Genomic DNA, 17,309 nt, shown 5'->3' on the forward strand with positions numbered 1-17,309 from the left:
GCCCCGCCCCCAGCCGTGGTCCCGCCCCCGACTGCGGCCCCGCCCCGGGCTCTCCGCTAGCGGTCCGGGGTCCGCAGCTGGCCGGAGGCCCCGCCCCGCGAGTCCGCCCCCCGGGCCGCCCGCCCGCCGTCCGCCGGGCCCGGTGGGTGGGCGCCCGGCCGCCTCTTCGGCTGGTGGCGGTGACTCGGCGACCTTGGCCCGGAGGCTCTAGCGGGGACCCTCCGGCCCCGGCGGCGGCGCGGACTTTGCCCAGGTCGAAGGGCGGAGCCGATGGCAATGATGTTAGCCTTCGTCGCCAGGACCGTGGTGAGTCGGCTGGAGTCCGGGCCCAAGGGCCCGGGACGGGACGGGACGGGACGGGACGGGACGGGCCGGGTGGGCCACGGTTAGGGCGGGCCGCGCAGCTGCGCCCGGATAGGGAAACGGGCCGCCGAGGCGGCGCAGCCGGGAGGCGCGGAGGGGCCGCTGTCCGATCCGGCCTCCAGCCGGGAAGGGGGCGCGGGAGGGGTCGGCAGGTGGGCGTCCCTGGGTTGGCAGAGGAGGACACGGAGGCGCAAGGTCAGAGGCAGGATCGAACCCACGTCCTATGGCCGTCAATTCCAACAACCCGGAAAAGACGGTGGAAAGCCTGGCTTCAGTCAGCACCCCCACCCTTAAACTCGGAGCCGAGGGGAAGAGAGACCGAGAGTGTCCGGCCCCGCATTCAGTCTCCCAGTTATCCTCTGACTCACACACCCGTTGCACTTCTCCGGCCCTGTTCAGTTGGTCTGCCTCCTTGGGTTTATCAAATGGCCCCTGGGGAACTGTGTGTGGCCAGAGAAACTCACGTGGTGGCATCAAGCTGGGCTGCTCAGAAAGTCCTCAGAACCAGCTGGAAGTGTAAGTGGCAGACCCATGCCCTCGCTCCCCACCAGCCCCCTTCTCTAACCTGTCCACATCTACATCTATCCCTCCCCAGAGGGCAGCCTGGAGCAAGCGATGCTTTCATCTCTGCTTGTGTCTCACTCTGTCTCAGACAGACACCACCGGCCAGAGGGCTGAAGGTACACTTCCGGGCTCAGGCAGAGGCTCTCCTAGGTGTTCAACAGCATGACGCTCCCACTTATCCTTGCCACACTGCCTCTTGAGCTGTGTCCCATCCCACAGACAACCTCTAGGTCATCCTCCAGGACTACCAGACTGGCCTGATCACTTTCCTGCTGGGGGAACTGAGGCAAGAAGAGATTTGGCCAGAGTCCCCTGGATCTGCTGATTCAGATCTAGCCAATCCCAAAGCCAGAGTCCTTTGCTTTATTTTCATACCTAAGTCCTCCACTGTTGGCCCCCAGCTAAATGAACCACAGCTCAGAAAAACCAGGCTTTGGAAGAGTGGTGACCCAAAAGGGCCCCAAGATTTCTGGAGGGAAACAAGGGAGGGTTAGGACTCTTGGCAGCAACTGTCCACTAATGGCACTTTCCTGGTGTCTGCTCCCTTGCACCAACCCTGACCTCAGGACTGATTTCATGGTATAACCTCAGTGGCCAGGCCGTTTCTGCCCTCCAGCCAAGTTTTCTCTCATCAAAAAATTTACACAGATTCTAACAGGTGGATTTTTTAATGCCTCTTGGCCTGCCTCCCTGGCATTGAGCCCACCCAAACAAGAAAGGAGAAAATGTTCCAGGTTTCCTCCTGCTCCAGTGCCAACTACCAGCCCCCTCACCTGCTCCCATTCCTCCACTTCTGAAAGCTTGGGAGGGTGCAGCAGCTTCTGGAGTCCAGTAGCTTCCCCTGCCACTGCCACAATCCCAGGTGCCACCACAGCCATCACCACTGCCACTGCCTCCCCCCTGAATCTTGGCTCTTGTCTTCTCTTTCCAGCCCGGGCAAGTGGCTGCCTCTTGCTAGGTTCTGCTCGCCCACTTGGTAGCACAGTTAGATTTAGAGATCCAGCTAAGGCAGACAGACAGGGCTCAGAACCTCAGTCCTGCCATGGAGGATGGGCAGCAGAGAGAGAAGGTATGGAACAGAGCTTCTGCCACTTGCCTGCCTGCTGTGCCAATAGCCTCGGACCCTCCTGCCTCTCTTTCTGCCCACCTGCAGAGTCTTCCAGACTCTCCCTCTCTGTCTCTGCCATCTCTCAACCTTCGTGCCAGGGCACTCAGCTCTCTCTTGCCACAGCACTGCCCCCACACCACCTCTACCCTCACCCCCCAGGCAAGAGAAAGCCCAAGGCTTCACCCTCACCCAAAGTTGCTGTCATTGGCACTCTCTGATTTTCTCTTCTTTCCTATTTCTCAACCTGAAAATGGTGGGAGAAAAGGAGGTGGGGACACCCAAGAGGGAGCAGTCACCTCTCTGCTGGCTGGCTTGTATTCCCAGGGTGAGAAAGGTGTGGCCTGCGCATTCAGACAGGTCGAAGGTCCCCCTCACCTCTGTCATCCCAGCAGGTGCCATTTATCCTGACTTGATTCCCCTGAGCCCTGCCAAGAACAATAGTCACATCCCACTTCCCCCATCTCTTCCAGTATCTCTAGGCCCCCAAGAGGCGGGGACACTTATAGCTCAAGGGCTGGGAGGCCAGGGAGCACCACCCAGGAGGCTGTCTCTGCCCCCAGGGATGGGCATATAAATGCCCAGGACTGTGGCTTTGGGATTGCCAGGGCTTCCAGAACCTATAAGAGAATGAGCAGGATGTTCTGCTGCCTGCAGGTGAAGCCCTTGGGCTTCCTCAAGCCTACCTCCTTGATGAAGGTTTCTGGCCGCTTTAAGGCACACCAGGATGCACTGCCGCGGCTGCCTGTGCCTCCACTTCAGCAGTCCCTGGACCATTACCTCAAGGCGCTGCAGCCCATTGTGAGCGAGGAGGAGTGGGCTCAAACCAAGCAGCTGGTGGAGGAGTTCCAAGCCTCCGGGGGCGTGGGGGAACGCCTGCAGAAGGGGCTGGAGCGCAGGGCCCAGAAGACAGAGAACTGGGTGAGTGAGATGGCAGGGGCATGCTGGAACCCCAGCTCCTAGCACTCTGTGTCCTTGTGAGCATCCTTTGCTGCAGACTGTTGCTAGCTGCATACACACAATTTTCCAGCACCAGCTGCTCTGCATTCATTTGTTTGCTCCACCAAGTTTCTTGAGCACTTTCTCTGTGCCTGGTACTTGGCGGGGTGCTGGGTGAGCAAGAAGGACACAGATACTGGCCTCTTGGAGCTGACATTCAAGTAGTGGGGAGAGAGGTGAGCAACAGGATGCAAGTCAGTGGACAAGGTCATTTCAGGCAGTGCAGCCCTGTGGAAATGAAAAAGGATGATGAGAAAGAGGAGGTTAGGGGGTGGCAGTGTCTTTATGTTGAGTGCTCAGTGAGGAGGGGATGCTGGACCTGAGACCTGAGGGTCTGAGACAGACAGAGGGAACAGCCTGCATGCTTTGGGACAGAGGCTGAAGTGGAGTGCAGGGGCAGGGGCAGGGCAGCCAAGTAGAAGAAACTTCGACTTGAGCTCAGTGGGACAGCTTCAGGCAGGGGATTTGTGTCATTCAGTTATCGATCGCCCTGGTGTGTTCAGTTTAGAACATGTCTACACTGATGCTGTGTGTGCTTTTCTATATGTGTCTTATGCTTCAACACAAAAATAAAAAGATGCCCCAGCTGCTGGGAGGGAAGCAATAGTGGGAGCCAGAGGTAAGGAGGAGGAAGGTGCCATCGCCAGGAGGGAGATGCTGGCAGCCTGGGCCTGATGCTGGCAGGGAGAGGGGGAAAGTCATTAGGTCCAGGATTGTTTTGGAGGCAGTGCCAATGCACTTGCTGATGGGGAGGGGACCCAGGTCAGGGGGAGTCCTAATCTAAAGCAGCTGGTGAGGGGGGGACAAGAGGGAGGAGATTTGCCAAGATAGAGATGGTCAAGGGAAAAGCTGACTTGTGGGAGAGGATCAGAGCTGGGTCTGGCTCTAAGAAGTACCATGAAGTAGAAGGTGCCATGGTTGGGTAGCTGGAATGGATCTAAGGCTTGGGGGAGGGTGGGGGCCTTCACATAGCAGGTGGGAGCCATTGACTCATGGGCTGCATTTACTGAACCTCAACAGATCAAGGCCTTGGACTCTGGACTCAGGATGCTTGCTCTGAAACGACCACAGAGAGTCTGGGGTCCAGTGGTTTTCCAACTTTCTTTAGCCAGAGATTCCTTCTTCAAACAGAACTTCAGGCTAAAGGGGGGGGGGCACCCTCTCTCCACTCACAGGGCCCCTGAAGGGGCTCTGCCACAACCCAGCAGATTCTCACTGGGGAAACGCCCATACCTGCAGGGTTTCCCCTTGTCTCCCAAGCTCTGACCAGAGGCTCTGAGATTCCTAGTGGAGTGCAGGCCTCTGGCTGTGTCCTCAAGGGGAAGGAGCTCCTGTCTGCCCCTCCCTGATCTACAGATGAGGAAACTAAAGCCCAGAGAGGTAGACCAAAAGCTCAGAGCCACACAGCAGCTCTCAAGGAAGCCCTGTGCTACACAGAAAGGTCTGGCTGATTCAGGCACAGTCCTTGGGAGCTGCCAATCAACTGACAAGGGCTGTCTGCTGTGCAACCTGGGGCAAGTCGCCTCCCCTTATCCCTTGCAAAGGGCCCAAGGCTAGTGGCCAGGCTGCAGGGGATTCGGTGTGGTGCAGAGGCACCTCCCACTGCTGTGCGTGAAGGGGTGAGGAAGGATAGTGGGAGCCCGGGGTTGAGGGAACTGCTAGAGAAAAATGTACTGGGCATGGGTGGGGGAGGGAGTGGTTCATAGTCAGCACAGAAGGATCATGGGCGACAGTCACCTGGGAGTGTTCTCAGTCCCAAGACAGGAGCTTTTAACACCATGTCCATGGCTGGTCCCTGGAGATATCCCCACCCCGGACTGCCAGGGTGGGTGTTTTGTCCACATTTGTCACCAGCACAATGATTTGCCCTCACATTGAGCTTCCCCCTCAAGATGGCCCTGACTGAGGTCAGAGTGGATTTCCACTCCTTGGTCTGATACCAACAAAACTGAGTCCACAGAGAAGGACCAGGGTCCCTCAAGCTGCTCTGATACCCTGGTCTCCTGCCTCCTTGGAGAATTCCTAGCTGGGGACAGTCAAAAACTCTCACTGGACTTTCTTTTTATATATCTTTCCCTTTTTTCCTTTCTGTTTATCCAATACATTTTTATTTATATGTGTATCATACACATTGACAGAAAATTTGTAAGATAGAGAGAAATTATTCACCTTCTTGCCCCCTTTCCCCTGACCCTGTTTCCTTCCAGTCTTTTCTCTCACATCTTTTTCTTGGCAGTGTGATCCAATTTCTCTTACTAATACTGGGCACTCAGGCTAAGGGAAAGTGATGGGATGCCGCTTATGGGTTTAAGGTGGTGGGGGAGGGGATTCTGGGTTTAAGCACTAGCTTTGAGAATCTGTGCTCCTTAGAGGGGCAGAGGGCAACCAGGGCCCAGCCAAGGCTCCTGGCCCTGGGGAAGAAGGGGCACCAGGTTCCCACCCACTCCTGATGGGCTCTGGTCCTTCCCCCAGCTATCCGAGTGGTGGCTCAAAACAGCCTACCTCCAATACCGCCAACCTGTGGTCATCTACTCCAGCCCGGGTATGGCATTGCCCAAGCAGGACTTCGTGGACCTGCAGGGTCAGCTCCGGTGAGTGGCCAAGGCTGGGGCAGGGCTGGGAGACAGCGCTCCAGATATTTCCTGGGCCCTCAAGTTCACTTCCCCAGGAAATTAGTGGGGCTCTAGCCCTGTTCATCCCCACAGATAGCCTAGTGAAATAGGAAGCATCATCCCTATTTTGCAGATGGGGAAACTGAGGATCAGAGCAGTGAAGGGAACTGCCCAAGATCACTATTCAGGATCAACTGATCCCAGATGGGAAGCAGGGTCTGTCTAGCTCCAAAGCCTTGAAACTGTTAACCACCAAACCTCAGACTGAATCTCCTCCCTCCCCCAAACCTGAGGCTTTCCCACAACCCCAGTTTTGATACTTCTCCCCTCTTTCCCACTCTCCTCAGCTGGCCACAAGGGTGACCTTTGTACACAGTCCCCTTTTCCACATTCGGCCATGTCACCTGCCCTGGACCCAATTCCAAGTCCTACCAGAGATAAAAATACCAGTGACAGGGATCTCCTGCCCAAGGACCAGCCACTCGCTGCTGCCACTTACTTCTCTTAAAGGGACCAGGGCACCCTGGGAAAGGCTGGGATTCAGGCCCAGGAACTCTAGTTGGTGGTCCTCATGTTGGGGGCCAGAGCAACCCCAGGTGTCAGGGGTGGTTGGTGTGGGCCAGAAAGCCCAGATGGTCCAGGGAGGAAGGCCAGGTGGAGGGAGGTGGCCTGGGGGACACAGAGGCCCAGAAAAGGGAGGGACCTAGTGGAAGGGACACCTCAAGCTATTGCCTTCCTAGTCATTGCCTTCCTAGTCACACACAGGTTCCTGGATCCCTCCATAACTGATGCTTCAGAGCAGAGTGATACCCCCTCCAGATTCCAGTCTGTGGTTTGGGAACTCAGGCCCTTGGTGGACAGAATCAACCCACTGACCCCTGCCAGGCCCTTGGCCACCAGTACCTCCTGAGCCCTCCTGAAAGCCCTCCCTGTAAGGTTATGAGGAAGCAGGCTCAGAGGGCCAGCTGGGACTCATAGTCCTTCCCTTGAGCTCTTAGGCTTTCTGTCAGCAGAGAGGGAGGAAGGAAGCCATAGGTCACTGCCATTGACTAGGCCTCACCCGCCCAGAGGGTGTCCCCAGCCCAGGGGCCTCCCTTGGCTTATAATCTCTAATTGATCTCTCCAGATTTGCTGCCAAACTCATCGAGGGTGTACTGGATTTCAAGGCTGTGATTGACAAGTGAGCAGCCCCCCCGCCGCCCAGGCCTACCTAATTTCCACAGTCACCCCTACCCTGAACTCTGGCCCAGTGTGTCACTCTGGGCGCTAGGCCAGCCCAGACCTCAGTTACTTTTACCTCCTGTTGGCTCAGCCCCTGTTAGGGTTTGGGAGACCGAGCCCTGGGGATTGTCCTCTGCCCTCACTGCTGGGACCTCCTCCTGGTGACCCTGTCACATCCCAACCAAATAGGACCCTGGAGGTTAACTCAGTGCCTCATCCCATCCCCCATCCCCCCATGAAAAACTGAAGCACAGAGAGGGAAAGGGAGAGGGTTTCCAGGTGACTCAAGCAGGCCCCATCCAGGGCAGGGCAGAATGCAGCCCTCCACTCCCCAGACCAGCCCCCAACAGTACCTATCAGGTCCCTGTCTACCTTGCTCTCCTCCCATCTACTTGCCCAGTGGTACCCTCACTGTCCCTCTGCCCCTGCAGCGAAACCCTTCCTGTGGAGTACCTGGGCGGAAAGCCACTGTGCATGAACCAGTACTATCAAATCCTGTCCTCCTGCCGTGTGCCAGGCCCCAAGCAGGACATGGTCATCAGCTTCAGCAAGACCAAGAAGCCACCCATGCACATCACTGTGGTACACAACTACCAGGTGGGTGGGCCATGCACGGCTGCAGCCCCTCACCCTGCTGCAGGAGAGGAGGGGGCAGGGCCAACAGTCAGCTTCCCCACCCAGCCCACCCAACACGCATGCCATGTGTCCCATGAACCGGCGTGCCCTGGCATCTCTACTGGAGGCCCATGTAGCCCCGGGCCTGAGGAAAGCCGGCGGGGGGCAACCCAAGTACCTCCTCCCTCTCTCTCACCCTGGGCCTGACTCCATGCCTTCCCCTGGGCCCAGGGCAGCACTGGCTGTGACCTGTGGGCTGCCAAGGCCAGAGGAGGCTGGTTTGGGAGGTTGCTGCTCTCAGCCTGAGATCCTACCCAGCCCCCGCCTTTTCTCCACCTGCCTTTGCTGGACAGTTTTTCGAGCTGGACGTGTACCATAGTGATGGGACACCACTCACTGCAGATCAGATCTTCGTGCAGCTAGAGAAGATCTGGAACTCATCACTGCAAACCAACAAGGAGCCCGTGGGCATCCTCACCTCCAACCACCGCAACTCCTGGGCCAAGGCTTACAACACCCTCATCAAAGGTGCCTGGGTGGCAGGGGGAGTTCCACACTGAGGCCACTACATCTGGGCTTCGCCCCACACCATGGCCAGCCTAGCACCAGGCCTGGGCAGCCACAGTGGATCCTCTCAAGCAAGCGTTGTTGACGCCGTTTTATAGATGAGGAAACAGAAGCTCAGTTTCGTTAGGTTAGCTTAGGTTAGTTTCTCTCTCTTAAGTAGCAAGTTAGGATTAGAGTTCAAGTCCTCCAACTGAGGAGCCCATCCTGCCACCACACTCCTCTATTCCTCAGGACCCCACAAGCTTCCAATCCTGTATTGGTCAGGAGCATTGTCTCCAGAGTCAGACCGCCTATGTTGTATCCTTTACTGCCACACGGGCTCCACGGGAGCCTAGGCTTCCGTGTCCCTGCGTTTAAAGTGGGCCAGGCATTGGGGTGCTTGGGGCTCACAGTGTGCTGTGGGGCTGCAGGGCCCTGTTGAGTGTGGAGCTCTGCACCCACCCCCAGCACACAGTGAATGCCCAGAGGGGTGCAGACAGGCGGAAGAGCCCAGGGCGGGAGGCTGCAGTTGGGCTGGCCTGTCTCCCCCAGGCCCTGAGACTCACCACTGTCTTGCACCTCCCGCCCCCATGCGACCTGCAGACAAGGTGAATCGGGACTCAGTGCGCTCCATCCAGAAGAGCATCTTCACCGTGTGCTTGGATGCGCCCATGCCGAGGGTCTCTGAGGATGTGTACCGCAACCACGTGGCTGGTCAGATGCTGCACGGAGGCGGCAGCAAGCTGAACAGTGGCAACCGCTGGTTTGACAAGACGCTGCAGGTGAGGGCCTGTGATTCCCACCCCAAACACACACCCAAACTTGGTCGGCTGCAGCCTTAGGACTTCCTGCCCCTAGCCGGGGCTGGCATTCCTGGCCTCCCAGCTTGTAAAGCAGGTGGGAAGCCAGCAGGCTGGACGCTGCTGTTAATTACCAGGAAGCCAGCCTGTCATTACCAGGCCTGTGCATTGGCCCAGAAACTGCTGTCACACTCAACACACCCTTCAGCACCTTATAGAGAGCCTTGGAACAGAGTCAGGCAGAGTGGCACAACTTTGGCATGACTTTCCCTCTCTGCACCTGGAGGATGGGGTGCTGGTAGAACTCTCCAGTAGGGCATTTGTAGGACTCAGTGAAGTTGAGTATGGAATGTGCTTGGGATGGCCTGGGACAGGTCACCCAGGATACCCAATGAGTGTTAGCTGTTATTAATAACAGTCATAAGTTCACAGAACCCCACAAGACCCAACCAGAGAGAAGCTGGGTCAGGAGCCACCCTCCAGAGACCTGTGACTGACAGGGTCCCCCTTTCCCTCTGTAGTTCATTGTGGCAGAAGATGGCTCCTGTGGGCTCGTTTATGAGCACGCAGCAGCAGAAGGGCCCCCCATTGTAGCCCTTTTGGACCATGTCATCGAGTTCACGTGAGTATGATTATGCCCCCACCTACTTCCCCAGCACCTGCTGACAGGTGACACACAGATGACAGACCCAGCTAGTGGGGCAATGCCACTCTCCTTTGTGCCTGGGAATCTGTTTCTTCAAAGGAAGCCAGTAGAGGGCATGGGTTTTAGAGTCAGTCAGATCTGAGTTTGAATTCTGACTCTGCCACTTCCCAGCTGTGTGACTGAGGACAAGTCCCTTCCCCTCTCCTGGCCTTCTCCCTTTGGCCTCTTGAAAGTTGGAATGAAGACAGTTTTCGGAAGATCAAACCCAGGAGTCTTCCTGGACTGGCCCCCTCCAGCTTCAGGAACCCATCCTCCCCAGCACAGTCCCAGGGAAGGACCCAGGCTTTGGAGGCCCAAGCGTGAGCCTGAGGCCCCATGTCTCTTGCAGGAAGAAGCCTGAGCTTGTGCGGTCTCCCATGGTGCCCTTGCCCATGCCTAAGAAGCTACGGTTTAACATCACCCCTGAGATCAAGAGCGACATTGAGAAGGCCAAACAGAACCTCAGCATGTAAGTCCCTGCCCCCACCGTCCCCATGCTGGGTGCGCAAGGTCAGGCCACTCAAGCCTGAGAGACTCCTATGCCAGGTTTGTCATTCTGCCTGGCTCTGGTTCTAAGACTGTGTGCTCGGGCCCTCCCTGGGTTGGCAGGGTCTACCAGGTGCCTGCTCCTCACCTGCTCTTTCTTCCATACCCCCCACAGTATGATCCAGGACCTGGACATCACAGTGATAGTGTTCCACCACTTTGGAAAGGACTTCCCCAAGTCAGAGAAGCTGAGCCCAGATGCCTTCATACAGATGGCTCTACAGCTGGCCTACTACAGGTGCGCCCTACCCTGCCCGCCCACGATGGAGTGATGAGCGTGGGGGGCAGGGGTGGGGCGACCTTCAAGGGGTGTGCTCAGCCCCATCTCCACCCAGGATCTACGGGCAGGTGTGTGCCACATATGAGAGCGCCTCCCTGCGCATGTTCCACCTGGGCCGCACAGACACCATCCGCTCAGCCTCTATGGACTCGCTGGCTTTTGTCAAAGCCATGGATGACTCCAGCGTGACGGTAAGAGGTCTGGGGTGAGAGCGGATGAGCCATCTCCCTTCCTGCTCCCTCAATCAACACACATTGATTGAGCACCTATAGTATTCCAGCCCTATGGTACACACTGGGAATCTAATACAAAATGGAGCCATGAATTTAGCTCTGAGCTTCCTGGCAGCCAAAGAGAAAAGGGAGCATTCATTTGTTCATTTATTCATTCATCAGCAGTGAGCATCTGCCCTGTATCAGGCCTTTGCTGAGGACTGAAGATACAGGAGTTCCAATACTTACTCTTAAGGAGCTCAGAATCTAGTACTAGGTGGGGAGTGGGGTACTGAATTGGGTGAGGAACAGGGAAGGGCAGTGCTGCATCTCCCTCTGACTCCCACCCCCCAGGAGCACCAGAAGGTGGAGCTGCTACGGAAGGCTGTGCAGGCCCACCGAGCCTACACTGACCGGGTGAGTGAGTCCCACATGCCCCTACTCACTTGTCCCTTAGCATCTCCCACCTGTCTGTCCATCTGACTGTCCACCCGCCTGTCCACCCTGCAGCAAATGGCTGCTAACCCTCAGCTAGCACCACCCTCCCCTGAGCCTTGGTGCACAAGGAACAAGGCTGAATATTCCCATTTTAAAGTTAGAGAAACTGAGGCTGGGCCCAGTCACTGCCCTGGTTCCAGGTTCCAGGGTTAGCACAGGCCCTCAGATGTTGTGTCATGCTCTCTCCCTGATGCTGAGGGTGTACATGGTCTAGCAGACAGTGGGGTTCCCACACTCTTGCAGCTTGGGCTGCAGTCAGGGAGGCAGTGGTCGGGGTGCCCATACAGACTCCATCTATTTGTCTATGTGTGCCAGCCTCTGACAATGTTCTATGCAGATGTCCATTTAGCTCTCACTACCTTGTGAGGGGAGTTCAGTGACTGTCCCCATTTTACAGATGAAAATGCTGAGCCTCCAAAATGTAAGCAACCTGCCAAGGTCCCACAACCTTGGATAGGGCTAAGCCACCTGGCTCCGGGGCCTGTGCTCTTAAACCCTGCATTTTCCTGCCTCCCTAGGCAGATCTCTGTCCCTCCCTGGGCCCTAGTTTCCCCACCTGTGAAGTGGGGGCTCTCCTGCCTGGACACTCTGGTCTCAAGGTTCTGAGTGACCAGTAACTGGAAGGGGCATGTTGCCACAGGCTTCTGAGGAGGGCAGTGATGCCCTGTGGACCTGCAGGCCCTTGCCCTTTAAAGCTCCCCCACCCGCAGGCCATCCGTGGGGAGGCTTTCGACCGACACCTGCTGGGCCTGAAGCTGCAGGCCATTGAGGACCTGGTGAGCATGCCTGACATCTTCATGGACACCTCCTACGCCATTGCCATGCACTTCAACCTCTCCACCAGCCAGGTGCGCCACTGCTATGTGGGCCCGGCAGCGGGGGGCCAGTGCGCAGCAGGATTTGGAAGACAACCTTTTGGCAGCCAGCTGGACCTTGGGGGTGATGTGGCCCACATAGGCCACCATGGGCCTTCTGCCAAAGCAGCTGAGTTCTGGAGGAGGAGCTGGGGGCGGGGGGAATAACTGCAGCCCAGGCAGGCTGAGAAGGCGTCAGGGCCCCCCATGGGATCATCAGCTGCATTCATTCACTGGTCAGGTATAAATGATCTGTGCCAGCCTGTGCAGGCTGTTGGGATACAGCAGAGTACAGACCATGGTCCCTGCCCCCAAGGGGTTTGCAGTCTAGGCTAGAAACACAGGCAGTGAGGCAGTGATGGTCCCCTGGGAAGTGCTAGTGGGGTCAGGAGAGTCCGGAGGAGGGAGCAGCTAGAAGCTCCCCAGGGAATGTCAAGGAAGGCTCCATAGAGGAAGTGACAACAAGACTGAACCCTGAAGGACAACAGGGAGTAGCCTATCCACTGAAGAAGAGGCAGGAGTCTTTTAGAGCTGAGACGTGGAAAGGCAGCGGGTGCCACTTTGGGGCTGGAGGAGAGCCTGCGGGTAGGGCATGACAGCTTTGGTCTTGCTGCCCCCAGGTCCCTGCAAAGACAGACTGCGTCATGTTCTTTGGGCCCGTGGTCCCAGATGGCTACGGCGTCTGCTACAACCCCATGGAGGCCCACATCAACTTCTCTCTGACGGCCTACAACAGCTGTGCAGAGACCAACGCCGCCCGCCTAGCGCACTACCTGGAGAAGGCACTCCTGGACATGCGTGCCCTGCTGCAGAGCCACCCCCGGGCCAAGCTCTGAGCCCCCACTCTCAGGCCTGCCAACGCCACAGCCACAGCCAAGCCCACCCTGCGATGGGCCCCCCACCAGACTCAACTCCTTTGCTCCCTCTTCCCCTGGTCTCCTGAGATCTGACTGCCAGGAACAGCATACGCTAGTGGGGCCTGTGGGCCCAAGCCAAGTGCCTTCCGTGGGTCATCCCCAGCACCTGCCATGGCCTGAGTCCAGGGGCTGAGTTCAGAGGCCAGGCAGGACGTCAGACCCAGGACCCCAGAAAGTATCATCCACGATACTTTCTCTGGGGAAGGGAAATGGTCTAGCTCATTCTTTGCCAGACAGGAGACTGGGAAGAACTTTTCTCACCAGCTCAGCTCTGGTCAGTCCCTGCCATCTCCACAGCCATGCTGGGGTTTGTACCCCGATCCCCAAGTTCCCAAGAACCTGGAGCAGAGGATTATCTGGAGGCTGAGGGGCCAGGATGGCAGGTTTCCTTCCCTCAGCCCACCCCACATCGAAAACACCATCTCCCTTCCGTGTGGCTGCCATGCTCTCTTGGATAATGCGGCTCATGAGCCTGGCCCTCTTGCTTCCACTCAGCTTGATTCCTGAACCACATTCATGGCTGTATAACATGAACATGCAAGGTAATTAATAAAGGGGAAACGTGTTGGTGAAAAGGTGTTTCAGCTGAGGGGCAGGCAGGGTCGGGGGCAGACTCCTGGCCTGGCCTTCTGGCTTTCCCTGGTTCTGGAAGTTGGTGGCCAAGCAGCCACTGGGCCCAAGGGCTCCCTGAGGAGCCGAAAGGAAGAGTCCTCAGGCTTGGGTGAGGAAGCCAAGAGTCAGCTCCACCCTAAGGCTCTGGGCCAGGAATGGTGCCAGATCCAGGGCTGTGTCCTTCACTGGCTTGAGCCTTGCCAAGTCCCGTGAGTTGTGGCTGGGGACAGCTCTCCCCAGGGGGCTGTGGGACCCAGCAGGAGTGGTAGTGGAGCTGGCACGCTCACACCCAGGCCCTGCCACTGCCTGGGCAGACACCTGTGGGGGGTGGGGTAGGGGGAGTGGCCTCCTGATCAGAACCATACACCTTTCCCTAACCGCATGCCCCGGGCAGAGGCAGGGTGTCATGCCAAAATCAAATGGGCTGTTTCTGGGCCTCAAGGAAGGCACATGTGAAACCTGACAAGCAGATGCCTGGGGTTGGGTGGGGAGAGGTGGGCAAGCCTATAAGTGCAGTGCTTCATGGGCTGTGTGACCTGCCACAATCACTTGAGGGTGGGACTTGTGGCTTTCCCTGAATTTCAGATGAGGAAACAGGCTTAGAGAGATTAAGGTCACCAGGACTCTAAATGGTAGAGCAGAGATTCCCAAGAGGTTGAGGCCAGACGATGGGGGAGTGGGTGTTGCCCCCTGGCCTGGCTGGTCCTCAGACCCCAGGAGGCAGGCAGGATGGGGAGAGGGAGGAGAGGGTGAGCAAGAGGACCTGGAAGAGAATGCCACTTGGACAAGCACTAAGACTCTGCCCTACTGCTGGAGAACCTGGGCCAGCCTCATCTGTACAGTGGGGTGATGGGGCTCCCTCTGGGGGTGACTAGAGTCCTAGGAAGCGGGACCACAGCAGGCATGGAGTGAGCACTGTCTGGACAGTGCCCAGGTGAAGCACACCCAACCCAGCCTGGGGCAGTAGCAGAGAGAGGAGAGAGCCAGACTGGGGACACCACCCAGCAGACACCCAGGATTCCCGAAACTCACCTAAGTTGGGATAGGTCTAATGTAAGGCAGGATTCCCCCAAACTATTCTCCAGAAGTGAGGGCATCCCTCGCATTTGAGCTGTTCAGGTCTCATACTGTGCAGGCCCCTCAGTTCTTTACAGCCACAAAGCAGCATTTAGGGAAGACCCATTAGCATCTAGAACAACCTCCAATCACTGTTACATGGGATGTTTAGAGGTAGAAATGGTGGGGGAAAGAGGCAAAGAGAGAAGATTTAGTCATTTTTCCTGAGGTCATTCCTGTGATCTCACTCTTTGCAAGTGTTGATGTTGGGTAAGCAAGTGCTTTCAACTGGTTGGGGAGATCATATACACACTTGTACAGGGTAGAGTTTTAAAATCTACCTATCTGAACCATGGATACTTATTATGCCCATGGACACTTGTGCCTCAGAGAAAATTTTTAGGGACAGTGTTGTGCATGATATTCAGGAGGTGCTGCTGTATCTCAAACAGCTTGGCTGCAGTGAAGCCAGCAGACCCAGGAGAACCGGGTCAGCTGATCCAGAGGTGGCTCCAGGGGTGACCAGACCCTGCCGCCCATAATGGCAGATGAAGAATTTGATTTTCTTTTTTTTTGCAAAATGAGTGAAAAATCTGTTCTAAATTAATATAGTTTGTGCAATACATCATTTGAAATTTTAAAGTGTAATAAAATTAATGAATTAAAGATAAGTCAATATTTGGCTTTTACCTAGATCCCTGAAAGTTTATTTTGGCTTTCTCTATTGAGTGAGTGCAGTGCTGGGGCAGGCTGCTGAGGGGAGCAGAGGACCTGGCTGCAGGGCACAGGGCAAGGGCTGCATTAGAGACTTGGGCCTTAGCCCAAGTCCTCAGCAGCATGAGAGGAGCGTGGCCTGGCTGTGTGTGCTTTAGGGCGGTGCTGCGGCTGCTACAGCATGAGAAATGGATTGAAGGCTAGGGGTGGGATGAGGGGCACCTGTCAGGCTTCGCTGCCTCCAGGCAGGGATGGGTGGTGGTCTTGGAGGTGGAGAGAAGTGGATATTTCACAGAAGCTCATGCAGTGGAGTGTGCAAGACTGAAAACTAACTGAACCAGTTGGTTGAGGAGTTGGGCGTCCAGCCCAGTGCACCATCTTGGGCTGCCTGAAGGTCAGGGTGGCAGGCGTTCCCTAAGAGTCCCTGTAGCAGGGTGGAGTTTGTGGTGGGTGTGAATTGGAGCAAAAGAACTTCAGCCAGCGAAACAATGAGCCTGAAGTGCCTCTGGAACACCCAAGGGCTCCCTGGGCACCCCTTCCTTTCTCCACGCCACCTACTGATTGCTTCTGACCTTTGTAACAGTCTGCTTTTTCTCAATGTGTCTAATTGGCTGTTAAACCTACCCATTGAGTTCTTGTTTTTCAGCTATTAGTTTCCTGTTCTCTGCAGGTATTTTCTCTTTAAGATAGCAAAACAAAGGGGCCAGCCTGTGGCTCACTCGGGAGAGCTTGGTGCTGATAACACCAAGGCCACGGGTTCAAATCCCGTATAGGGATGGCTGGTTAACTCACTGGCTGAGCCTGGTGCTGACAACACCAAGTCAAGGGTTAAGATCCCCTTACTGGTCACCTTTAAAAAAAAAAAAAAGCAAAACAATTTATTGTCTGTGCCAGATCATTCCACTATCAAGTATTTGTGGGTTTGTTTCTATCATCCATTTTCTGCTGGCTCTCAATCATGGTGTCTTGTTTCCTTTTGTACTTTGGTCATCTTTGTCAATATTTTGTTCACTGTAATTTCAAAACTATTTGACACATAATTTAAGGATAGGATGAAAGCTCCTTCCTCCAGAAATCTGCTTGCTTTCACAACACACCTGAGATCATTTCCAGTCTGAAGTTGTCTTCACTAAACGTTGAGGTTCTGTGGGCCACTTGGGGGGACCCAACCCAGCCCTCAAGCCCCTGTGAGGACCAGATTACTTGTGATTCACCCTCATTTTGAGGGTGTAGCTCTTCTGCACCTCAGCTTAACCCATCAAAAAGGATTAGCCTCCTCGTCTTGGGCCAGCCCTTGGGTCTGACCTGCATTCATCTCACTCCTACAAGGCCTCACTCAGTTTGCAGTTACTTATTCCAAAGCAAGATATTCACCCAGCCATATAATCATGAAAAATTGAACTAAACAAAGTGAAGATGTTTATCCTCGCACCTTAGGAAGGGCAATCTCTCTGTCCCCCACTCCTCAAAGCTGTCCCATAAAGGAGGAACCAGTCTTATTGAGAGCACAGCCAGCACCAAGCTGGCACCACACTCAAGAAAACTGGAACCAAAAAATGCTGCATGAGGCTTGGTTATGGGATGATGGGCCTCCGTAAGACAGGTCTCTTCACTGAAGGGATGTAACCAGAGGCTGGACAGGCCCTGGCGGGAAACATTGCAAAGACCATTCAAACCCATACTGCGGGGGCTGAAGGGGACTAGCTATCTCAGAGGTACTTACGATTTTATGGTCTTACCATATCCTTGCCCCTAAGGAAGGGTCACATGTCCCCACAGCCATCCCCAGCCTCCCTCATGAGCTCAGTCAACATGGGCTCAAAGCTGCGAGAATTTAATATTTTATTTTAAAACAATAGTAAACAATTTTGTTGATTTTTCTTAAACCACCTCACACTTGGCTTGTCTCAGGCAAAAAGTAAAAAATAAAAATAATAAGGGAAGGAAAGGGAAATGTGGGGACTGACCTACCTTCCCTAGAAATAAGCCCCTGGTCCTGGCATCTGGAATGGCTTTTGGACACTGTCTTTAACAAATGAGAAAAGAAAGCACCAAAATATTGTGCTTCAGCAGCAGATTAGGAACCTCCACAAAGAAAAAGGGAGGGGGG

General features: G+C 55.5%; 1 protein-coding gene across 2 annotated transcripts; it reads left to right on the forward strand.

The window, feature by feature from the left end:
• Positions 1-89: 89 nt before the first annotated feature.
• CRAT (carnitine O-acetyltransferase) lies at positions 90-15,180 on the forward strand. 2 transcript variants are annotated; one of them, XM_063081717.1, is made up of 14 exons: positions 91-306; positions 2,690-2,953; positions 5,504-5,622; positions 6,770-6,823; positions 7,296-7,461; positions 7,833-8,007; positions 8,629-8,807; positions 9,347-9,447; positions 9,860-9,979; positions 10,172-10,294; positions 10,392-10,527; positions 10,903-10,965; positions 11,757-11,894; positions 12,521-15,180. In XM_063081717.1, exons 1-14 carry the CDS (start codon positions 271-273, stop codon positions 12,734-12,736), a joined length of 1,890 nt encoding a protein of 629 aa, XP_062937787.1. In that variant the 5' UTR covers positions 91-270; the 3' UTR covers positions 12,737-15,180. The 2 variants fall into 2 exon arrangements, with proteins under 2 accessions (XP_062937788.1, XP_062937787.1); XM_063081718.1 differs by lacking the exon at positions 12,521-15,180 and having other exon boundaries at positions 90-306; positions 11,687-11,893.
• Positions 15,181-17,309: the final 2,129 nt, after the last annotated feature.

The sequence above is a fragment of the Cynocephalus volans genome, chromosome 17 (genome assembly GCF_027409185.1).
Source record: "Cynocephalus volans isolate mCynVol1 chromosome 17, mCynVol1.pri, whole genome shotgun sequence".
In the NCBI taxonomy this organism is placed as follows: Eukaryota; Metazoa; Chordata; class Mammalia; order Dermoptera; family Cynocephalidae; genus Cynocephalus; species Cynocephalus volans.

What these genes read in the sequence shown, in the direction of transcription:
- CRAT (XM_063081717.1), top strand. Translation starts at nt 271, where the DNA reads ATGGCAATGATGTTAGCCTTCGTCGCCAGGACCGTG. An exon ending in GACCATGTCATCGAGTTCAC is followed by an intron (nt 9,448 to 9,859) that starts GTGAGTATGATT and finishes TGTCTCTTGCAG; the next exon opens with GAAGAAGCCTGAGCTTGTGC. An exon ending in TGGATGACTCCAGCGTGACG is followed by an intron (nt 10,528 to 10,902) that starts GTAAGAGGTCTG and finishes CCCACCCCCCAG; the next exon opens with GAGCACCAGAAGGTGGAGCT.